Below are 16,301 nucleotides of genomic sequence, written 5' to 3' on the forward strand. Positions count from 1 at the left end.
CACCATCAGTCGTGATCATTTGGCACCCATTGGCAGCCACTGCGCTGTCCACTGTGGTTGGTAATGCCTTCAATGACATTTTCCCGGTACATATGTGACACCGTTGATTGAGTAATGTTAAATGCCCGCACAACTTCATAAGCATTAGGTTATGATTCTGAAATGACATGCCAAAAGTTATGGGATAGCACTTCATAATCGATTTACATACCGCTATGCCATGACTTTTGGAATATTAGTTGATAACATAATGCATTATTAGATAATTTAAAAAAAAATCCATTGTGCATATATCTAAGCGCCTGCAAAGTGCTGCTCTATTTGCACATTTGAAGGCAGCAATACAAATTGCATATTTAGCTAGAGCTCACAATGGATGCCTCCAGTTCGATGATAAATAAGACTACTTTCGCTGGCATTTATATAATCAGTACAGTTCCACTAATCACATTAAATCCTTATAGTCAGACATGATTACTATATGTAACACAAAACACCCACTACACCCCGATGTAGGACTTCATATACACTGTTCATACAGATGACTACTGGCTTCATATTCTACATGTCTTATAAAAGGCATTGTTACCCTTTGGATTTGGTGTTTGTCCTTGGCCTGTACTCGTGCGACTCGTCCTCAATCCCATTCTGACGTTTGTACCAGTCGAACAAGGTGCGCAGTATGGAGGGTAAGCAATAGTCGGACAATGAGCTCATTGAGCTTATTACCTGGCAAGAGAATAAAATGGTATTAAGGCAAATTAAGTAGTGCGGCTATATTACTCTGAGCATTAACATTACACTCATAGATGGCGATCCCTACAGGATGCCCAATTATTGACTGCACTAACTTAATTTATCATCATGTACTGTATGTTTTATGTATCTCTAGTTGTCTTATTATATATAGATGGCATCTTCTGGCAAACCAATGCCTATGGGAGCTGGCGGACCACTGACAAGGATAATTTCTTGAAAGTGGCGTCCCACCTTCATGTAGAAATAGAAAGTAGATTGGGCATGTTCTTTCCATTACTGTCTATGGGTCCAGCCACGCTAGTGGGTTCACAAATTCTATAACTAACCACAATAGACTTAAATGTTAGATAAAAAATATTAGATATCCAGAAGTAGTCTTGATGCAAGTCGGTAGCATTTCATAAAGTTGACCCGCTACTTACTTTCCTCAGCTATGATCGATAATTCATGGTTAGATGCATTGTGTAACCAGAGTATGAGGTATTGTAGTCTGATATCTGTCCTTGTCAGGGTAGGGGTGCAGCTTTTTTTGCTTACTACCATGCTTTACATTGCAGCACTGCCTGTTTACCCTGGCTGAAGTGCATAAAAAAGAAGTGCTTTTGTTACAGCAAAGGTAGAATAAGCATAAAGTGCAAAGCAAATAATATTTTTTTTTAAAGTCCCAATAGCCTACTTATAAGTAAAGCAGAGTGTTTAGATCAGGTTCACATGTGCCATTTTTGCAGCATTTTTCCATTGCATCTACCTACAAACCTAGTGAACGGTAAAGGGCTTTTCCAGGCAGCGCCCGCTGACAGTGGTGAGATGCACCGGAGTCGGAGCGGAAGCCGCTGCTCTGACCCTGTGTAGTGGCCGGCGCTTGTAATTGCAGGCACAGCTTTTTCTGAAATCAATGAGAACTGTGCTTGTAGTTGCATTTGCAGCTCCCATGGATTTCAATGAGACACACAAAAATCCATTTGACAGAAAGTCATAACCATATAAAGGTATATTATAAAAACAGACTACTGCTGGCTGTCGAGGTGTCGCCCATATCGCACAGTCAGAACAGGACTTCTTAATAATGATTTCATTCACAAAACAGATGATTCACATCACGTTCCATATAGAAGCGATGTTATGTGAATGGGATAAAGGTCAGCATATATCCAAGTAAATAATTCTATGTGCACATGTAATATATCTCATTCTCTTTCATGTCCGTGCAGGAAGGAAGGGTGGGATTTCAATGAAAACCTGACTCTTATGGAACAGGAAGGGAGGAAAGTCTAGCCAGAAAGCTGGTTGCTCAACCCATTCATTTATTGGAAGTAAACCCAATGAAGAGATGAATCCCGGCTCTGTGCTGGTGGTGGAAGGCAGGGCACTCATGTATAAATATGACCTTGTTGCACTAAATGATCACATTCTTCCATCATAAACGAACTTCTTAAAACTCAGGCATATCTGGTCCAGGCAGAGAAAAAAAATTATTTTTTAACTTCTCGTTCATGATGTACCATGAAATGCTCTTTATACAGGAGGGTCTTTAGTATTTAACTTGGCATCTTGTCTAATATATATATTTATACATACACACACGGTATAGCAAATTGTTTTGAACAGTGTGGCATCTGAATTACCTTACATGTGTTGTGTGAGCAGGCGCAGATCACAATACAGACTTTAAACAAAGTTAAAGTGACCCTCTAATTTTTGGGAAAAAATTCTGTACCGGGACCAGAAGGAAATAGGAGTATTTTAACTGCCGTTGCTCTTCTCTGTTGTCTCTCCAATCCGATCCGTCAGTTTCAAGTCCTATTTACAGCTGTCCAAGATTGTCGTCACAATTTTCTAACTACCTAACACACGCTATGCATTGTTCTTTTGATTGGCCAACAGTCATTGTATAAAAATAAATAAAAAATAAATCTTGTTATTTGTACAGCACCAACTTATTCCGCAGCGCTTTCAGGAGATGCATTTATTTATTACCCCCACCAAGCCAGGCACTCATTTTATGGACCTCGGAAAGATGGAAGGCCGAGTCAACTACCTGAACCAAGCGGGGATTGAACTTGCAACCTTCAGGTCACGAGGGAAAACTTAGAACTGCATTTCTGCTGCTTTAGCACTCTGCACCACACGGGGCCCTATAATATGGGTAGCCCTAATCAATCACAGAGCAGTTATAGAGCAATGGTTGTCTAACACTACAAATGCACGGTGGAGATAAGAAGATTATGTTAGCCATTTTGGATGGCCAAAAACGGGACCCAGAACTAGTGGATCAAAGAACCATTGGAGAAGAACAACTGCAGGTAAAATATCCCCATGCTCTCTCTGGTCCTAGTACAAAATTTTGTCCTAACACTGGAGGGTTGCGTTAACTCTTTTTGACTCAATTTATAATGAATGTTCAGTATGAGGACACACTGCCTGTTATACTTGGTAATGTCAGCTGATCGCAGGGGTCAGGGCCAAATCAAAACGAGTGGAAACTCCTGGGCTGAAAATTGATTAGAAGTAGAGATGAGCGAGCATGCTCGGTTAAGGCAATTACTTGAGCGAGCATCGCTTTTTTCAAGTAACTGCCTACTCGTCCGAAAAGATTCGGGGGCGGCGGGTGGGGAGCTGAGGAAAGCGGGGGAAGGAGAGTGAGAGAGATCTTTCTCTCTCCCCCCCCCGCAACACCCCGCTCACCCCTGCCGCCCCCAAATCTTTTCAGATGAGTACGCAGTTACTCGAAAAAAGCGATGCTCGCTCGAGTAATTGCCTTAACCGAGCATACTCGCTCATCTCTAATTAGAAGCCAATTTCCAGGTGGGTCCTTTATTTAACCATGAGATTAACAGAGGTAACATTTTAGTATTCCATATCTTGCTGTTGGGAAGTAAAGGTCCCTAAGTGAACCTTTGTGCAATTGCCCCTTTTGCCCACTGTATGTACAGTGAACAGTATGTCTTGAATGCTGAATTTTAGTGGCAAAGCATATGGGACAATTAAAATAATTATTAGACTTATTAGAGACCAAAGGTAGGGGGGCATATGGAGTATATATGGATGCTTAAGTACTCCATGTGCTACCATACAGTCTGTGCATGAACCCAGAGGGCTACAATATGGATCTTCTTAAATGGTTGCTAACTTTTCAACAAACTTGTGCTCATGTGATAACCAATGTGATAAAGTGATTTGCACTTTTGGTTGTTTTCCAAAATCACAAATCTAAAGTGCGGGCCAAAAGGGGTCTCCCTTCCTTCTAATTTACTGGCCACAGCCTGTTCTCATGTTAAGTCCACCTATAGTAACAAAGATAACTAGACAGAACATAAGAAGTGAAAAAGGGTGATGATTTCCGCTGCTCATAAAAGTCTATAGAGAAGAAGGGGAGGACGAAGAAGAACGACAGAAGCAAAGGTTCACACAGACCTGGCTTCTCAAGGTAATAATGATATCACATCTACACTGCTCATTACTGCTGTATAATATCCTCCATGATGCAGTTTTGAAGCAGGATCTTCTATTCTCCTCTAAGTGATGTAAAGTGCTGCGTAGTATGTACGAACTATATTAAGGCAATTATTCTCCTCTATATGTAGTGTATAGAAGACATCATAGCAGAAGTCTTCTTCTACCAGCTCAGAGAAAACTGAGAATTAGATATAGAGCCAGCAGAGGGGAAAACTGATAGTTGCAGAATATAAAGTTATAAAACGGCCAAAAATAGTGCTATTCTTCATGTACACACGACAGCTTCTTCTGAAAAATTAGGTATACTTTAACTTGTCAAAGAATTTATGTTTTTGGCTGGAATATCTCTTGAACTTCATCCAGGCTTGGATGACTGTAAAAACTTTTGAACTGCTACATCCCATAGTCTGCTACACAAGAGTTATCAAAAGATAATAAAAAATGACTGAACCATTACTTAAAGATAAAGGCAAACAATTCTCATTGCATTTTTTTGTGTTCTCCATAGAAACCGAATTCTCAATTAAAATCTAATGTGAAATGAGCAGAGATGAAATAGAGTCCGTCTCGAAAGAACAATGTATTATATAGATAACCAGTTCTGCCTTTTCTGACCTCATTAAGTCCTCTGCACATTGACATTCGGAACTTTGCTTAAAATAGGCTGCCAAATATCTTCATCACTGCCTTTCCTTAAGTAGAAGTCGTACAAGTGTCTGGCTAAGCCCCGGGCTGTTCTCACAGTCTACTTTATCTTTTTGTGTTGGGGCCATTATCACCTACCCAGTGTTCCCGACGATAAAAGAATGACGTCACCAGTGATGAAACATTAACTGCCGCCTTATACAAATTTTCCTTTTCCTCTATTTTAAGTGTCTTGTGTATCCACCCAGAAAAGTACCTTTGTGTAAAGCTGCTTATAGTTATAAGGACATGATGTAATAAAACCCTGGGTGGGTCACATGGAACTAAATAAGAGAACTAAAAATAGCGATCGGAGAGGAGAAAATAAGCTAAATATCGAAGCACAGGGAACAGAGGGCAAAAGGTGGGAAGCAATTTATGTGAATTGCTATAAAACCATTTCCTTTTCCCATACTCATTTAGAAAATGATCTTTCCAGCCATATGACGGAATGCAACCTTCTCTGGTAGAAGAATGTACTTTCATAAAGTTTGGTGTTAAGACTTAATAGAATTTCAAGTGTCTGTTTGCGCATAAAGTTTATGACAGGCAGATTCTGTTTATATCCATATTCTGGCATCATTTATGCCTATAACAGAGCCATGCCTGTTATGGCAGATAACTCAAACAGATATTGACACACCCAGATGGATCCAATTGCCTTATAATGGGGCTGCATAAATCACAACACAGGTTTGAACACACACTTATACTATTTCCCTGTAGTTTTGTTGAAAAAAGTGCTCAATTAAAAGGTTTTGGGGCTTCATTTCCAAAATTTTCTGTTCATGGAATGACTTAAAAAGAGGTTGTACACTTTTAAAATATTGATGACCTATTCTCAAGATAAGTCATCAATAATTGATGTGGATGGGGGTTCAACTCCCAGGACCACCCCCAGTTAGCTATTAGCCAGGCTGGTGCACTCATGTACAGAACTGCTGCATTGCCAGAAGCTGACACACTTCAACAGCCTGCGTTGATATATGACAGATCTGTTCCCACTGAATACACCATCCCAGCAAACAGCTGATCTGTATGGGAGGAGAGCTACAGGTCCCCATGATAAACTGTTGATGACCTATCCTGAGAATAGGTCATCGATTTCAATGGCAGACAATACCATTAATAACATGAAGACATTATAAAGTGAAAACGCAATTAAAAGGGTTTTCTCGAAACTAAACTAGGTCAAACCAATGTAAAATAAGTTAAAATGTGTATTTTTCTTTTTCATTCAATACCCTAAAGAGCAAAAACCTCGACACACTGAAACAGTCATAATCGAGTCTGCCACCAGCATCACTGTACACGAGTGTTCAAAACTGAATGAATGACTAATTTAGTAACAGTGGGAAATGTGTGGGAGGATTTTATTTTTGTAGTTATGTTTTTTTTCGGAAGTTTTGGCATTTTATTTTCAGCCCCAGAAAATGATGTGCTACAAAATTCTGCTATATTTAATGTTTCTTCAATAAAAGTTATAGTTCTAAAAGTAAAGTAGCATATTCTGGGTGGAAATGGAGAGAAACTAGGAACAACCTCATCTTATATACTGCATTTAAACTGTCACTATGCAATACTAGTAGCATAAAAGTTATAGCACATATATAGTAGTAAAATATCTAAATAACGACTAACAACATAAATTCGAAATTAAATTTCCCTAAATGATTTAATCAGTTTTCCATAAATAAAAAAAATGGACAAATGACTAGTGTGGGATCTCTGACCTCCGCATTACCATACATCATATTTACTAATGTACTTTGCATTTTTTGGTATGCTTTTTAAAGGGGTTGTCTGGTTTGGAAAATCTACATTCAAATTATTCAAATATCCTATTAGGGCATTTTGAGTCAGGGATGAAAGAGCACCTCTCAGGAGAAACCAGCACAACTGTGCATTCTATACACCACTCATTGATTTCTGGGGCATCATGTAATGCGTTAAAAGGTGTTGTGCCAAGATCTCAAGTTAACCACTATCCAAAAAATAGTGGATAAGTCCAGTCGGTCTCTGAGTGAATGGAGCAGAGATCGTGCAAGTCTGCTGTCGTTCCATTCACTTTATTGACAGTGCCAGAGATTGATGAAGAGCTTGAACTCCGTAATCTCCGAAGCGGTCACTGAAGTCAGTGGAGCAGCAGCGCATCTGAGCAACCTCCGCTCTATTCACTTGGGGACCGACCAACAACTATATAACTTGGCACACCTTAAATTGTTCCCTGTGGTGGTGCTTCCAGGAAGCTGAATACTTGCTGCCACGTTCACCCACAGATAACAGCTGCTCGCAAGGTTGTTTAAGCAGTAGGACACCCTGTGATCAACCTATTGGGCAACTCTTAACAAAAAGGATTATGCCATACAATGTTTAAAAGAGGAGGGTACCAGAGGTGGGTTTCTGCATCCATCTCCAGTATGGCCTCTCAAGATCCTATTCCGCCTGGAGGTCGTTGGGATAACGGAAACAGCTAAGTAGGCTGTTTTACACCATTTCCATAACTCTCATTAAAGTGAATAGGAGTTATGGAAACAGCATGGCACGGCAAGCTACGTTGTTTTCTCATCTCCTAAATTCTGGATAAAGTATAGCTTTCTGTATTATGATTTTCTGTAACTCCCATTCAGTTGTATGAGGGTTATGGAAACAACGTAATACAGCCGTATTGCCTGTTTCTATAATCTTCAATAGGGTGCACAGCACACAGACGTGGGTATTTACATCTCAACCATGAAAGGCTTAAGATGGGAACATCCCCTTAAAGAGGAACAGCAATCCAGAGAACAGCACCAGAAGAATTTTCATGACTTGATTATGATACGGCTGGTTTTGCTGCCTTTTGTTGTAAGGGAAGAAGAAGCTTTAATGTGATGGACGACTTTTTCCCTGCAAACTGTTAGGTTGTCGATGAATTGTTGCCTTCCAAGCGGTAGCAGGAATTTTTCCAAAAACTGAGTTCTCTCAGCCGTTTTACATGTTATGACCTGTGCTAGATGGATAGTAACATTATACATAAGTGTAGTTTATGCACTCTTCTAATGCATGGCTGAAACCAGGTAGCCAAAACCTAAAAATGTTCTAGCCTCTAGCTTTCTGGATTATATAATAATGTATCCTAACTGTCAGATGTGGAACTAAAAGCTCCTGGCCTCGATGCAAGAACTGTAAAAGTACCCCCCACATACCATGTAATATTTATAGCAGTGGTGTCTGTGGCACAGGGGCCCTTGGGCACCTCTGACACTAGGGTGCAAGTCAACATCGATACACCCTGTAGCTATATCCCTACTTATAACCTGGCTACCACAAAAAACAAACAAACTGGCTCTTGAAGTGGTCCAACTGGTCCACCCCTGCCCTCCGGGGTTTCTGTACAACGGCTTATTTATCCATAGCCAGAGCTGTGAATGAACAAATTACATGAATGTTATTTATATGTGATAAGAGCACTAATTTACAGGGAAGTTTCTTAATTCCAGCCAGAGCTCCTATACTAACAATTCAGAGCAAAACTAGAAACCTTTTCCTTAATAAACAGAGGCATTATTATAGTTGGCTTAGTGAGTCTGCTTACTTCATAGTCGCCGTATCTGAAAAAGTCACCAGTCTGGAGAATTGTTCCGTTCAAGAACAGCAATGAAGGAGGACAGGGGGCATACTTAATAGGTCTGGGAGAACAAATAACTCCTTTCATTAAAGCTGAGCTAAAACCATAACAATGTGCCAAAAAAGACACAGATTCTGGATATATGTTCAATGACTAATGTGGGTACAACAGAATATACAAGTTGTTTTATCCCACTGGATCTTAGTCAATAAAATCCTGATCTTAGCCTCCACCTGCACCAGGTGCCCTTTTGCCAGCTGGCGGTCTCCAGAAGCAGAAACATTCCCTTGCGAGAATTAATGCTTGGTACACTCACAATCGCTTTTTTTCTAAGCCAAAGCAAGGAACACAAAATTAGAAGTGTAAACATTTCCTCTACACTTTAGGTTACGCTCTACTTATGTCTTTGGCTCCTCAGATGCAAGTGCTACCCAAATCAAGTCTCCACGTGTTACAGTAGATAGTAAAGGGCTGGTGATCTTTAAGACATAGGCCATTATCAGTCTGACCTTGGTGTTGACTTATCAGAACTAAACAGGTTGGGTCTATTAAAAGTTTTACACAAGTTTTCTGGCACCAAGAAGTTACTTTTGCGCCACAATTTGCAACTTTTTGATTACTTTGCACTTCTCTTTTGACTTTTCAAAAGTGGCAAGGACACTGGGCAGGTATAATGAAAGGACACTGGGCCTTCCACTGGACCTTGGTCGATTTACGGTAATGTACACTAGAAGTTGCCATAAATTATAGCGAAAATCTACACCTGCTCATTGCAGGCACAGATGTCAACTTCTGGGACACAGACAGCCAAAGATGCACCACATTTATTAATACATTTGGCACCTGCTAGTCCAACAAAGTGTGGATTAAGACTGGTGTATGAAACACTAGTCCTAATAAATTCTTACCTATATGTTAAAGAGGTTGTGTAAAAATCTAAAGTTATCCCCTACCATAGGATAGGGAATAACTTTATGATTGCTGGGGTGTCAACTCCTGAGACTCACAACAATCCTGAGAACAAGTGTCCCGGTAGTCTTCACATGAATGGAGTGGAGAACATACAAGTTCGCCATCGCTCCATTCATTTCAATGAAAGTACCAGAGATCACCAAGTGTTCACACTCGATAAGCTCTAGGAGAAAACTTTAGATTCCTGTCCCTTTAAGAGAACACACAAAGATCTGAGCAAAATTCAAACTCAACCTTCCTATACCTGCATGTGTGCATGAATATATGTGAGAAACATACACATGATACCAATCAAAACACAAATATATTTAAAGATCATAGCACATATAAAAGATTCTTCTTCATATCACTTACTTGATCAAACTGGGGGTCCTCTCCTCTTTGAAGTGATTTTGTTAAGGGTTTTTCCTATAGATACAGAAAATGAGAAAACAATGGTCAACTTACTGGCTGAACCACAGCTAATGCATGTCCTCATCTAGGAGTTACAATCATAACAACTCTGTTCTCTAGAAGAACAAGGTATACTGACCCTCATGTAAGTAACAAGGTCATAAATAATCTAAAAAGCAAGGTGCAATTTGAATCAAGAATCATCAACAAGTATCTCCAACATTGTAATAAAGTGGACCAGCAATTACAATATGTTCACCCCAAAATATACCAAATGTAACATATGAGAAATTTAACAATGGAGAAGACTCATAACAGGAGACTTCAAAATGTTTCCTGGTGTCATGCATTAATAATACTCCATTACTTACATTAAATATCCATAATGTTTTAAATGAAGGTTACCAGTAGACAGAGATACTTCTCCTCCTCTGAAGAATAGGAAGTCGTCTACTTTGAAGGCTCTCTTTGGGTTTGGGAGGAGGTGAGCTGTCACCATCATATAGTATGAAGGTCATTCCCACCTCCAAGACTTCTCCAGAGCAGCACCAGTCCTCTGGAATGCTCTGCCTAAAACTATTTGGGCAATCCCTGACTCACACAACTTCAGGCGTGCTCTAACAATGTACCTCTTCAGGAAGGCATACCATAATCTGCTTGATAAAGGCAGAAATGCCTCTGTAATAGAAATGTGTATTACGTGGTCATAATTTTATATGACAATTAATGCCTACTTCTGTATATCTTCCTTGAAGAGTTATAAAAAATATATATATAGATATATGTTTGGACATAAAAAAGTTGATTTCTACAGTAGATCATTTTCTGATGTCACATTCCCTTTAAAAGGGTTGTCTCATTTAGAAAAACCATTTTCTAAAAGCCAATTGAAGAAATTTGGAGTTAATTAATAACTTCCATTCACAACCCTCATCTATTACACAGAGCAGAGATCGGTTACAAAGAGTCTCTTGCTTTGGAGGTTGGGGTTCATTACATGGACAGCCTATAGATCTCAATGGGAATTGTGTAATGCTTTATTTTTCCCTGTTGAGACATTGCTGGGAAATTAAACACTTGTTTCCAAGTTCCTACAAAAGATCCAGCGGTGAGAAAGGATGCCTTCTAACAAGGAGGTTTTGTCCAACGCGGACAACCCATTTAACTAAATACAGATTTATTATGCTACATAGTGAAGACAAAGCACCATGTAAATCAGACAGTTGTGATGTGGAAGCATCCTCATTAACAGAGCTATAGAAGTGCAATAAGTGTCTTGGAGATCCCGTTGCAGCTGCCAAACATCAGAACAGCTAGACATGTCAAGTCAATCATTGAAATGTAAAAGCCACAGAAGTCAATACAAATAAAGAAAAGCTGATAATTTAGTACAAAAAGATTGTCAGATCTGCAGGAATGAAATACTAAACAGCTCCATTCACCTCACCGATGCGGATAGGCTACTGAGCATTTTTCGAGCTCTGAAGGTCGGTTCATTGCAGAAATGCCAAAGTATGTACCCCCCCCCCCCCAACCTAAGCATCTGGTGGATAACACAGCTTCATAGCGTATCAAAACAGCAGTGTTCAGCTCAAGACTTAGGAATATATGAGGATTTACAACTAAAAATGGTGAGAACATCCAATGATCTCAAGGAGGCCATGACATAGCATTTGCCACCCTCTCTTTTGTAGATGCCATGCCTTTCTCATCACAGTACCTTGCAAAAGTATTCAGCACCTAATAAGTTAACAGATTTATCTAGATTTTTAATAATTCTTATACTTTGGTTGATAGCATTATAGTTGGGGGCCTGTTACAGGTTTTGCATTGGGACCCAGGAGCTTCAAATTAGGTCTCTGCACAGGGGCGTAGCTAAAGGCTCATGGGTCCAGGTGCAAAAGTTTATCTTGGGGCCCCCCAACTTCTCTTAACCCCTTAACGCAGAGCCGTAACTTGAAGCTCCTAGGCCCCAATGCAAAACCTGTAACAGGGTCCCCAACTATAATGCTTTACTCCAAGTACTGGGCTCTCTATATGGAGCAAAGAGGCCTTATGGGCTCCTAAGGCTCCTGAGCCCGGGTGCAACCGCATCCCCTGCATCCTCTATAGTTACGCCAGTGCCTCTGCATATACATACATCTATATGCACACTTAAAGTATCAAAAATGATTAAAAAAATCATTATAGATGCAGCCAATAAATCCAGCACACCAGATGAACTATTTGCTCTTTTCTGATGTTATATTTTAGGTTTCTAATGTCTTTTGCACTGGGGTCAACACCATGACGAGACCGGCATCCAAGTGGTTAATTAACACTGACCTCCAACTGTCCTCATCACTAAGAGGTAAGTTCAGGACAGAGCGAATTATTTTGGTGACTCTCCAAGGGATGAATTACAATGTCGCATACATAGTTGACTTTCACTGACCCTTGTGGAGGAGTCTCCAATAACCTCTAGAGATACTTCATGATAAATCCCAAGAAAAATACTGTACTTTCAATTCTCCAGGCCAAAATCTAGATTATATATGCAATGTATATAGATATACACATGGAAATGGAAATGGGATGTATGTAGCATTACAGCTGAGTCTCATTCACATGAATAGGTCTGAGCTGCAACACCAGACAAGGATTAGAATGGCAATTAGAGATGAGCGAGCGTACTCGCTAAGGGCAAATACTCGAGCAAGTATTGCCTTATGCGAGTACCTGCCCGCTCGTCTCTAAAGATTTGGGTCGCGGCGGGGGAGAGCGGGGAGAAACGGGGGGGATCTCTCTCTCACTCTCTTCCCCCCGCACCGCCCTGCTCACTCCCGCAACTCACCGCTCTCCCCCGCCGGCACCCGAATCTTTTGAGACGAGCAGACAGGTACTCGCATAAGGCACTACTCGCTCGAGTAGTTTGCCTTAGCGAGTATGCTCGCTCATCTCTAATGGCAATGTTTCTGGAAAAAAATCCATCCTGTTTTTTGATCTCTTATAACTGCATTAAAGGAAGACTGACATATTGTACATGTTGTCCTATCTGTGGGCTTATAGAGCAGGAGGAGCTGAGCAGATTGATCTATACTTTCTTTCTATGTTTACGAGTCCAGTAGGCGGACCTGCCAGCGATAGCTGTAAATTTATACATTGTCATTGGGAAAGCTGTCAATCACCGATTGGACAACCTACTGGAGTCCTTGAAAGAGATATAAATGAATAAAATACAAGTTATACTGAATCTTCCCCCATAAAACTCTATATAAAACTGCTCAGCTGCTCCAGCTTTATAACATGATGCCGGCAGATCAGACAATATTTTCAACATGAGAAGATCAAGGTGTTAGGAGAGGCCATCATTATCTGATAAATGGGGGTCTGTTACTCAATACCAATGCCGATCAGCTGATGGAAGGGGCCATGGTGCTTGTGCAAGTGCTGCAGCCTATTCAATGTCTGCATCCAAGTGCGATCCGGTCAGTGCTCAGAATGCCGTATTATTTATAGCGGTCATTCTGAGTACTGTAAGCTGGACCCATTGACTTCAAAAACGCCTGTAAAAGCTGATAGGACACAGAACTGCTGCTATGAAAAATATAGTGCTCACAGGATTGCATCCAGTTTTAAACCAAAGAGGCTGTAGCACCTGCACAAGCATCACAGCCCCTTCCATCAGTTGATCCAGGAGGGTATCAGGCAGCAGAACCGCACTGGTCAGATATTGATGGCTTATCCTGAGGATAGGCCATCAGATTTTAAAGCCTAGATAACCCCTCTAAGTCTTAGAAATGTTTAATGGATAAGAATTCACATATGGATTTTTTGTCATCTACAAAAAATACTAAGTTTCCATCCTAAACTCGCAAATTAAAGGGAATCTGTCAGCTGGAATATGCTGGTTGAACTGCCGGCATCATGTTATAGAGCAGGAGGAGCTGAGCAGATTGATATATAGTTTTATGGGGAAAGATTCAGTATAACTTGTATTTTATTCATTTATATCTCTGCTCATTCTGAGCTGAACAGTCCAATGGGCGGAGCCATCAGCGACTGACAGCTATCCATGTATGACTATACATATAGGGAAGCCTGTCAATCACTGATCGCTCTGCTAACTGCTCTATAACATGATGCCGGCAGTTTGGGCAGCATATTCCAGCCCTTAAACTGTAACAATACTCAGGAGTCATTTCTACAACCATGCAAGACTTTTTGATGTTGTGGCATTTAATCCTAACTATAACATGTGATGTGTACTGCCAGCTATAATAAGCATGTTCTGAATAATATGTCCTCCCATTTTCTCCACTGACTGTAGTTCTCACCAAGTTATAGAATGTTGAAGACAGTTTTCATAATTCAAGTGTTACGAGACAGGGCAAAACCATTTAGACTGTTACAAAGATCACTGCATATCATCTCATCCTCAATAATCATTAAGCACAACATGACGATTTTCCTATGCAAGCCATGGAACTTTTTGTTTTGGCACAAATATCTGTCCTAGGACTGGGAGGGGGGGGCTTAACCTGCAGGTATTTTTTTTCTGCCGCCCCTCCAAACCGCTGGTTGCGGGTTTAGTTTAAGTTTTCGACTGTCCAAGATGGCTGCCAATCTTCAGAGTAATGCCCACTGTCTACTGGTAGTGTTAGACTAGTAATGCACTCTACACCTGCTCTCTGACTGGTCAGAGCAGCTTATATGATCAGCAAAGGCCAATCAGAGAGCAATGCATTGTGTGCAGTCGATAGATAGAAAATTGTTAACTGGCAGATCGAAGGGGCAGCAGAGAAGGTCAACAGTAGGTAATATACCTCCCCCCGGATCCTCCTGTCCTGGGATAGAATTATGCCATGAAACCACAATGTAGCTTCAATGGGAACATGTCAGGTCCCTCATGCTGCCCTGACTGCAGGCAGCACAATCTAATAACAGGTAAGCGGATTTCAGCAGCCTGTTATTTAGGCATATCGGAACATGGATTTGGCCCAAGTCAATGGGACATATCCACTTGTGGATTTTCTGGTTAAAAGCGATGGGACACTTTTGGATGTGGATTTGATGTAGGAGAATTGCGGATTCTGTGGCATCAACTCTGCAGTGTGAGCAGAGCTTTAAACTTTGCAGTGTGCAGCCAGACCAGCCTGGGAAGAATTCAATGACTTTAATGATATGTGGGCTACTTTAGGAAGTTGGCAAATACCACTTTAAGAATATGATGTGCTTCTTATATTTTAACAAAGCCTATTGAATGTGTGCTGCAAAAGGAGTTATTTGCAAGGAGCACGACTCTCAGAATAGCTCCCCATTTACCGATGATTTCAAACAAGATTATGAAATACTAAGTCCTATATATAGGACGTTAATTGCTCTCTGAAGCAGAAACATTAAATGTTAGAACTTCCATAGCCAAGTAAATGAAATCTGAAGTTACACATTGAAAGTTTCATAAATTACATATAGAGTTGACAGATCCAAGATGAGGATGTGTTAGGATACTGTACAAGATCTTAAAAGGAGCAGAAGGGTTTAACAAACCCTACAGGAACCCTATACTGCTTACATTGTTAATAATGCCCCAGTAATTACAATAGGATAGTATGTGACTTATTAACACAGCACTACAGATAACAAGTCTGATTTTCTTTAATTGAACAGCTTCTGCAATAGAATACAGAACATAAAAAGATTTGGAAATATTTTGCCTTGCACTGGATTCTAATAGAAGTCAATGTAAAGATTAGACCTGCTGCACAGGTCATTGATCATACTGGGCTTTCCATTATTTGTCACCCAGTACAGAAAGGTCTGGTGTTTATTTCCCCCTACTTGCTCTTTCCATGACCACTGGGCCAACCGTCCACCCCCATTTACTAATACAGCTCCTCTGTAGAGGTGCTTGCACAAGCTTTCATCATCCAATAGTATAGGTAATGAGTCCAACCAATCTCTTCAAGGGCCACATAGCAGTTGCTTGGGCTGTCTCTATGGTATGTATGCCCTTGTGCACAAGATTTATGTTGGAGTGCCCATCACATTACTGAGTCAAACTGTAGTCAACTAATGCACCCCTTTTTGAAGCACGGTCACATTAGGGCACATGCATGCCATTACCCATAGAAAGGATTTGAGTTGGCTGCCAACACACATCAGCACTGGAGCTTGCTTTCTAGTTACTTTTCAAACTAGCGTCATTGCTTCCATTATGGAAACATTAAAGTGGTATTCCCATCTGGGTTTTTCATGGCCAGATGGGGAAACCCAAATGTTCCAACCATGTGTCGGAAAGAGCCGAGCTCTGAGTGTTGCTGTCTTTCAGTAGCTCTCATTGAAGTGAATGGGAGCTACAGAAACAGTATAGCATGGCGCGCTATGCTGTTTCTTTCAATGTATGCGTTATATTTTAATATCTGTACCGACTCATAGAAAAAAGATT

The 16,301-nt window shown here is 40.5% G+C and overlaps 1 protein-coding gene across 4 annotated transcripts in view; it reads right to left on the reverse strand.

The window, feature by feature from the left end:
* The window catches only part of FRY (FRY microtubule binding protein), a 304,066-nt gene that overhangs the window by 167,316 nt on the left and 120,449 nt on the right, over positions 1-16,301 (reverse strand). For all 4 annotated transcript variants that reach the window (XR_010787154.1, XM_066582996.1, XM_066583004.1 and 1 more), the window contains exons 3-4: positions 9,836-9,889; positions 590-729 (exon numbers count right to left, since the gene is read on the reverse strand). Coding sequence is in view for 3 of the 4 variants with exons in the window: in XM_066582996.1 (XP_066439093.1) it covers positions 590-729; positions 9,836-9,889 (194 nt within the window). In the remaining variant the exon portion in view is untranslated. The remainder of the gene's footprint in view (positions 1-589; positions 730-9,835; positions 9,890-16,301) is intronic.

The sequence above is a fragment of the Eleutherodactylus coqui genome, chromosome 1 (assembly GCF_035609145.1).
Source record: "Eleutherodactylus coqui strain aEleCoq1 chromosome 1, aEleCoq1.hap1, whole genome shotgun sequence".
NCBI classification, from domain to species: Eukaryota; Metazoa; Chordata; class Amphibia; order Anura; family Eleutherodactylidae; genus Eleutherodactylus; species Eleutherodactylus coqui.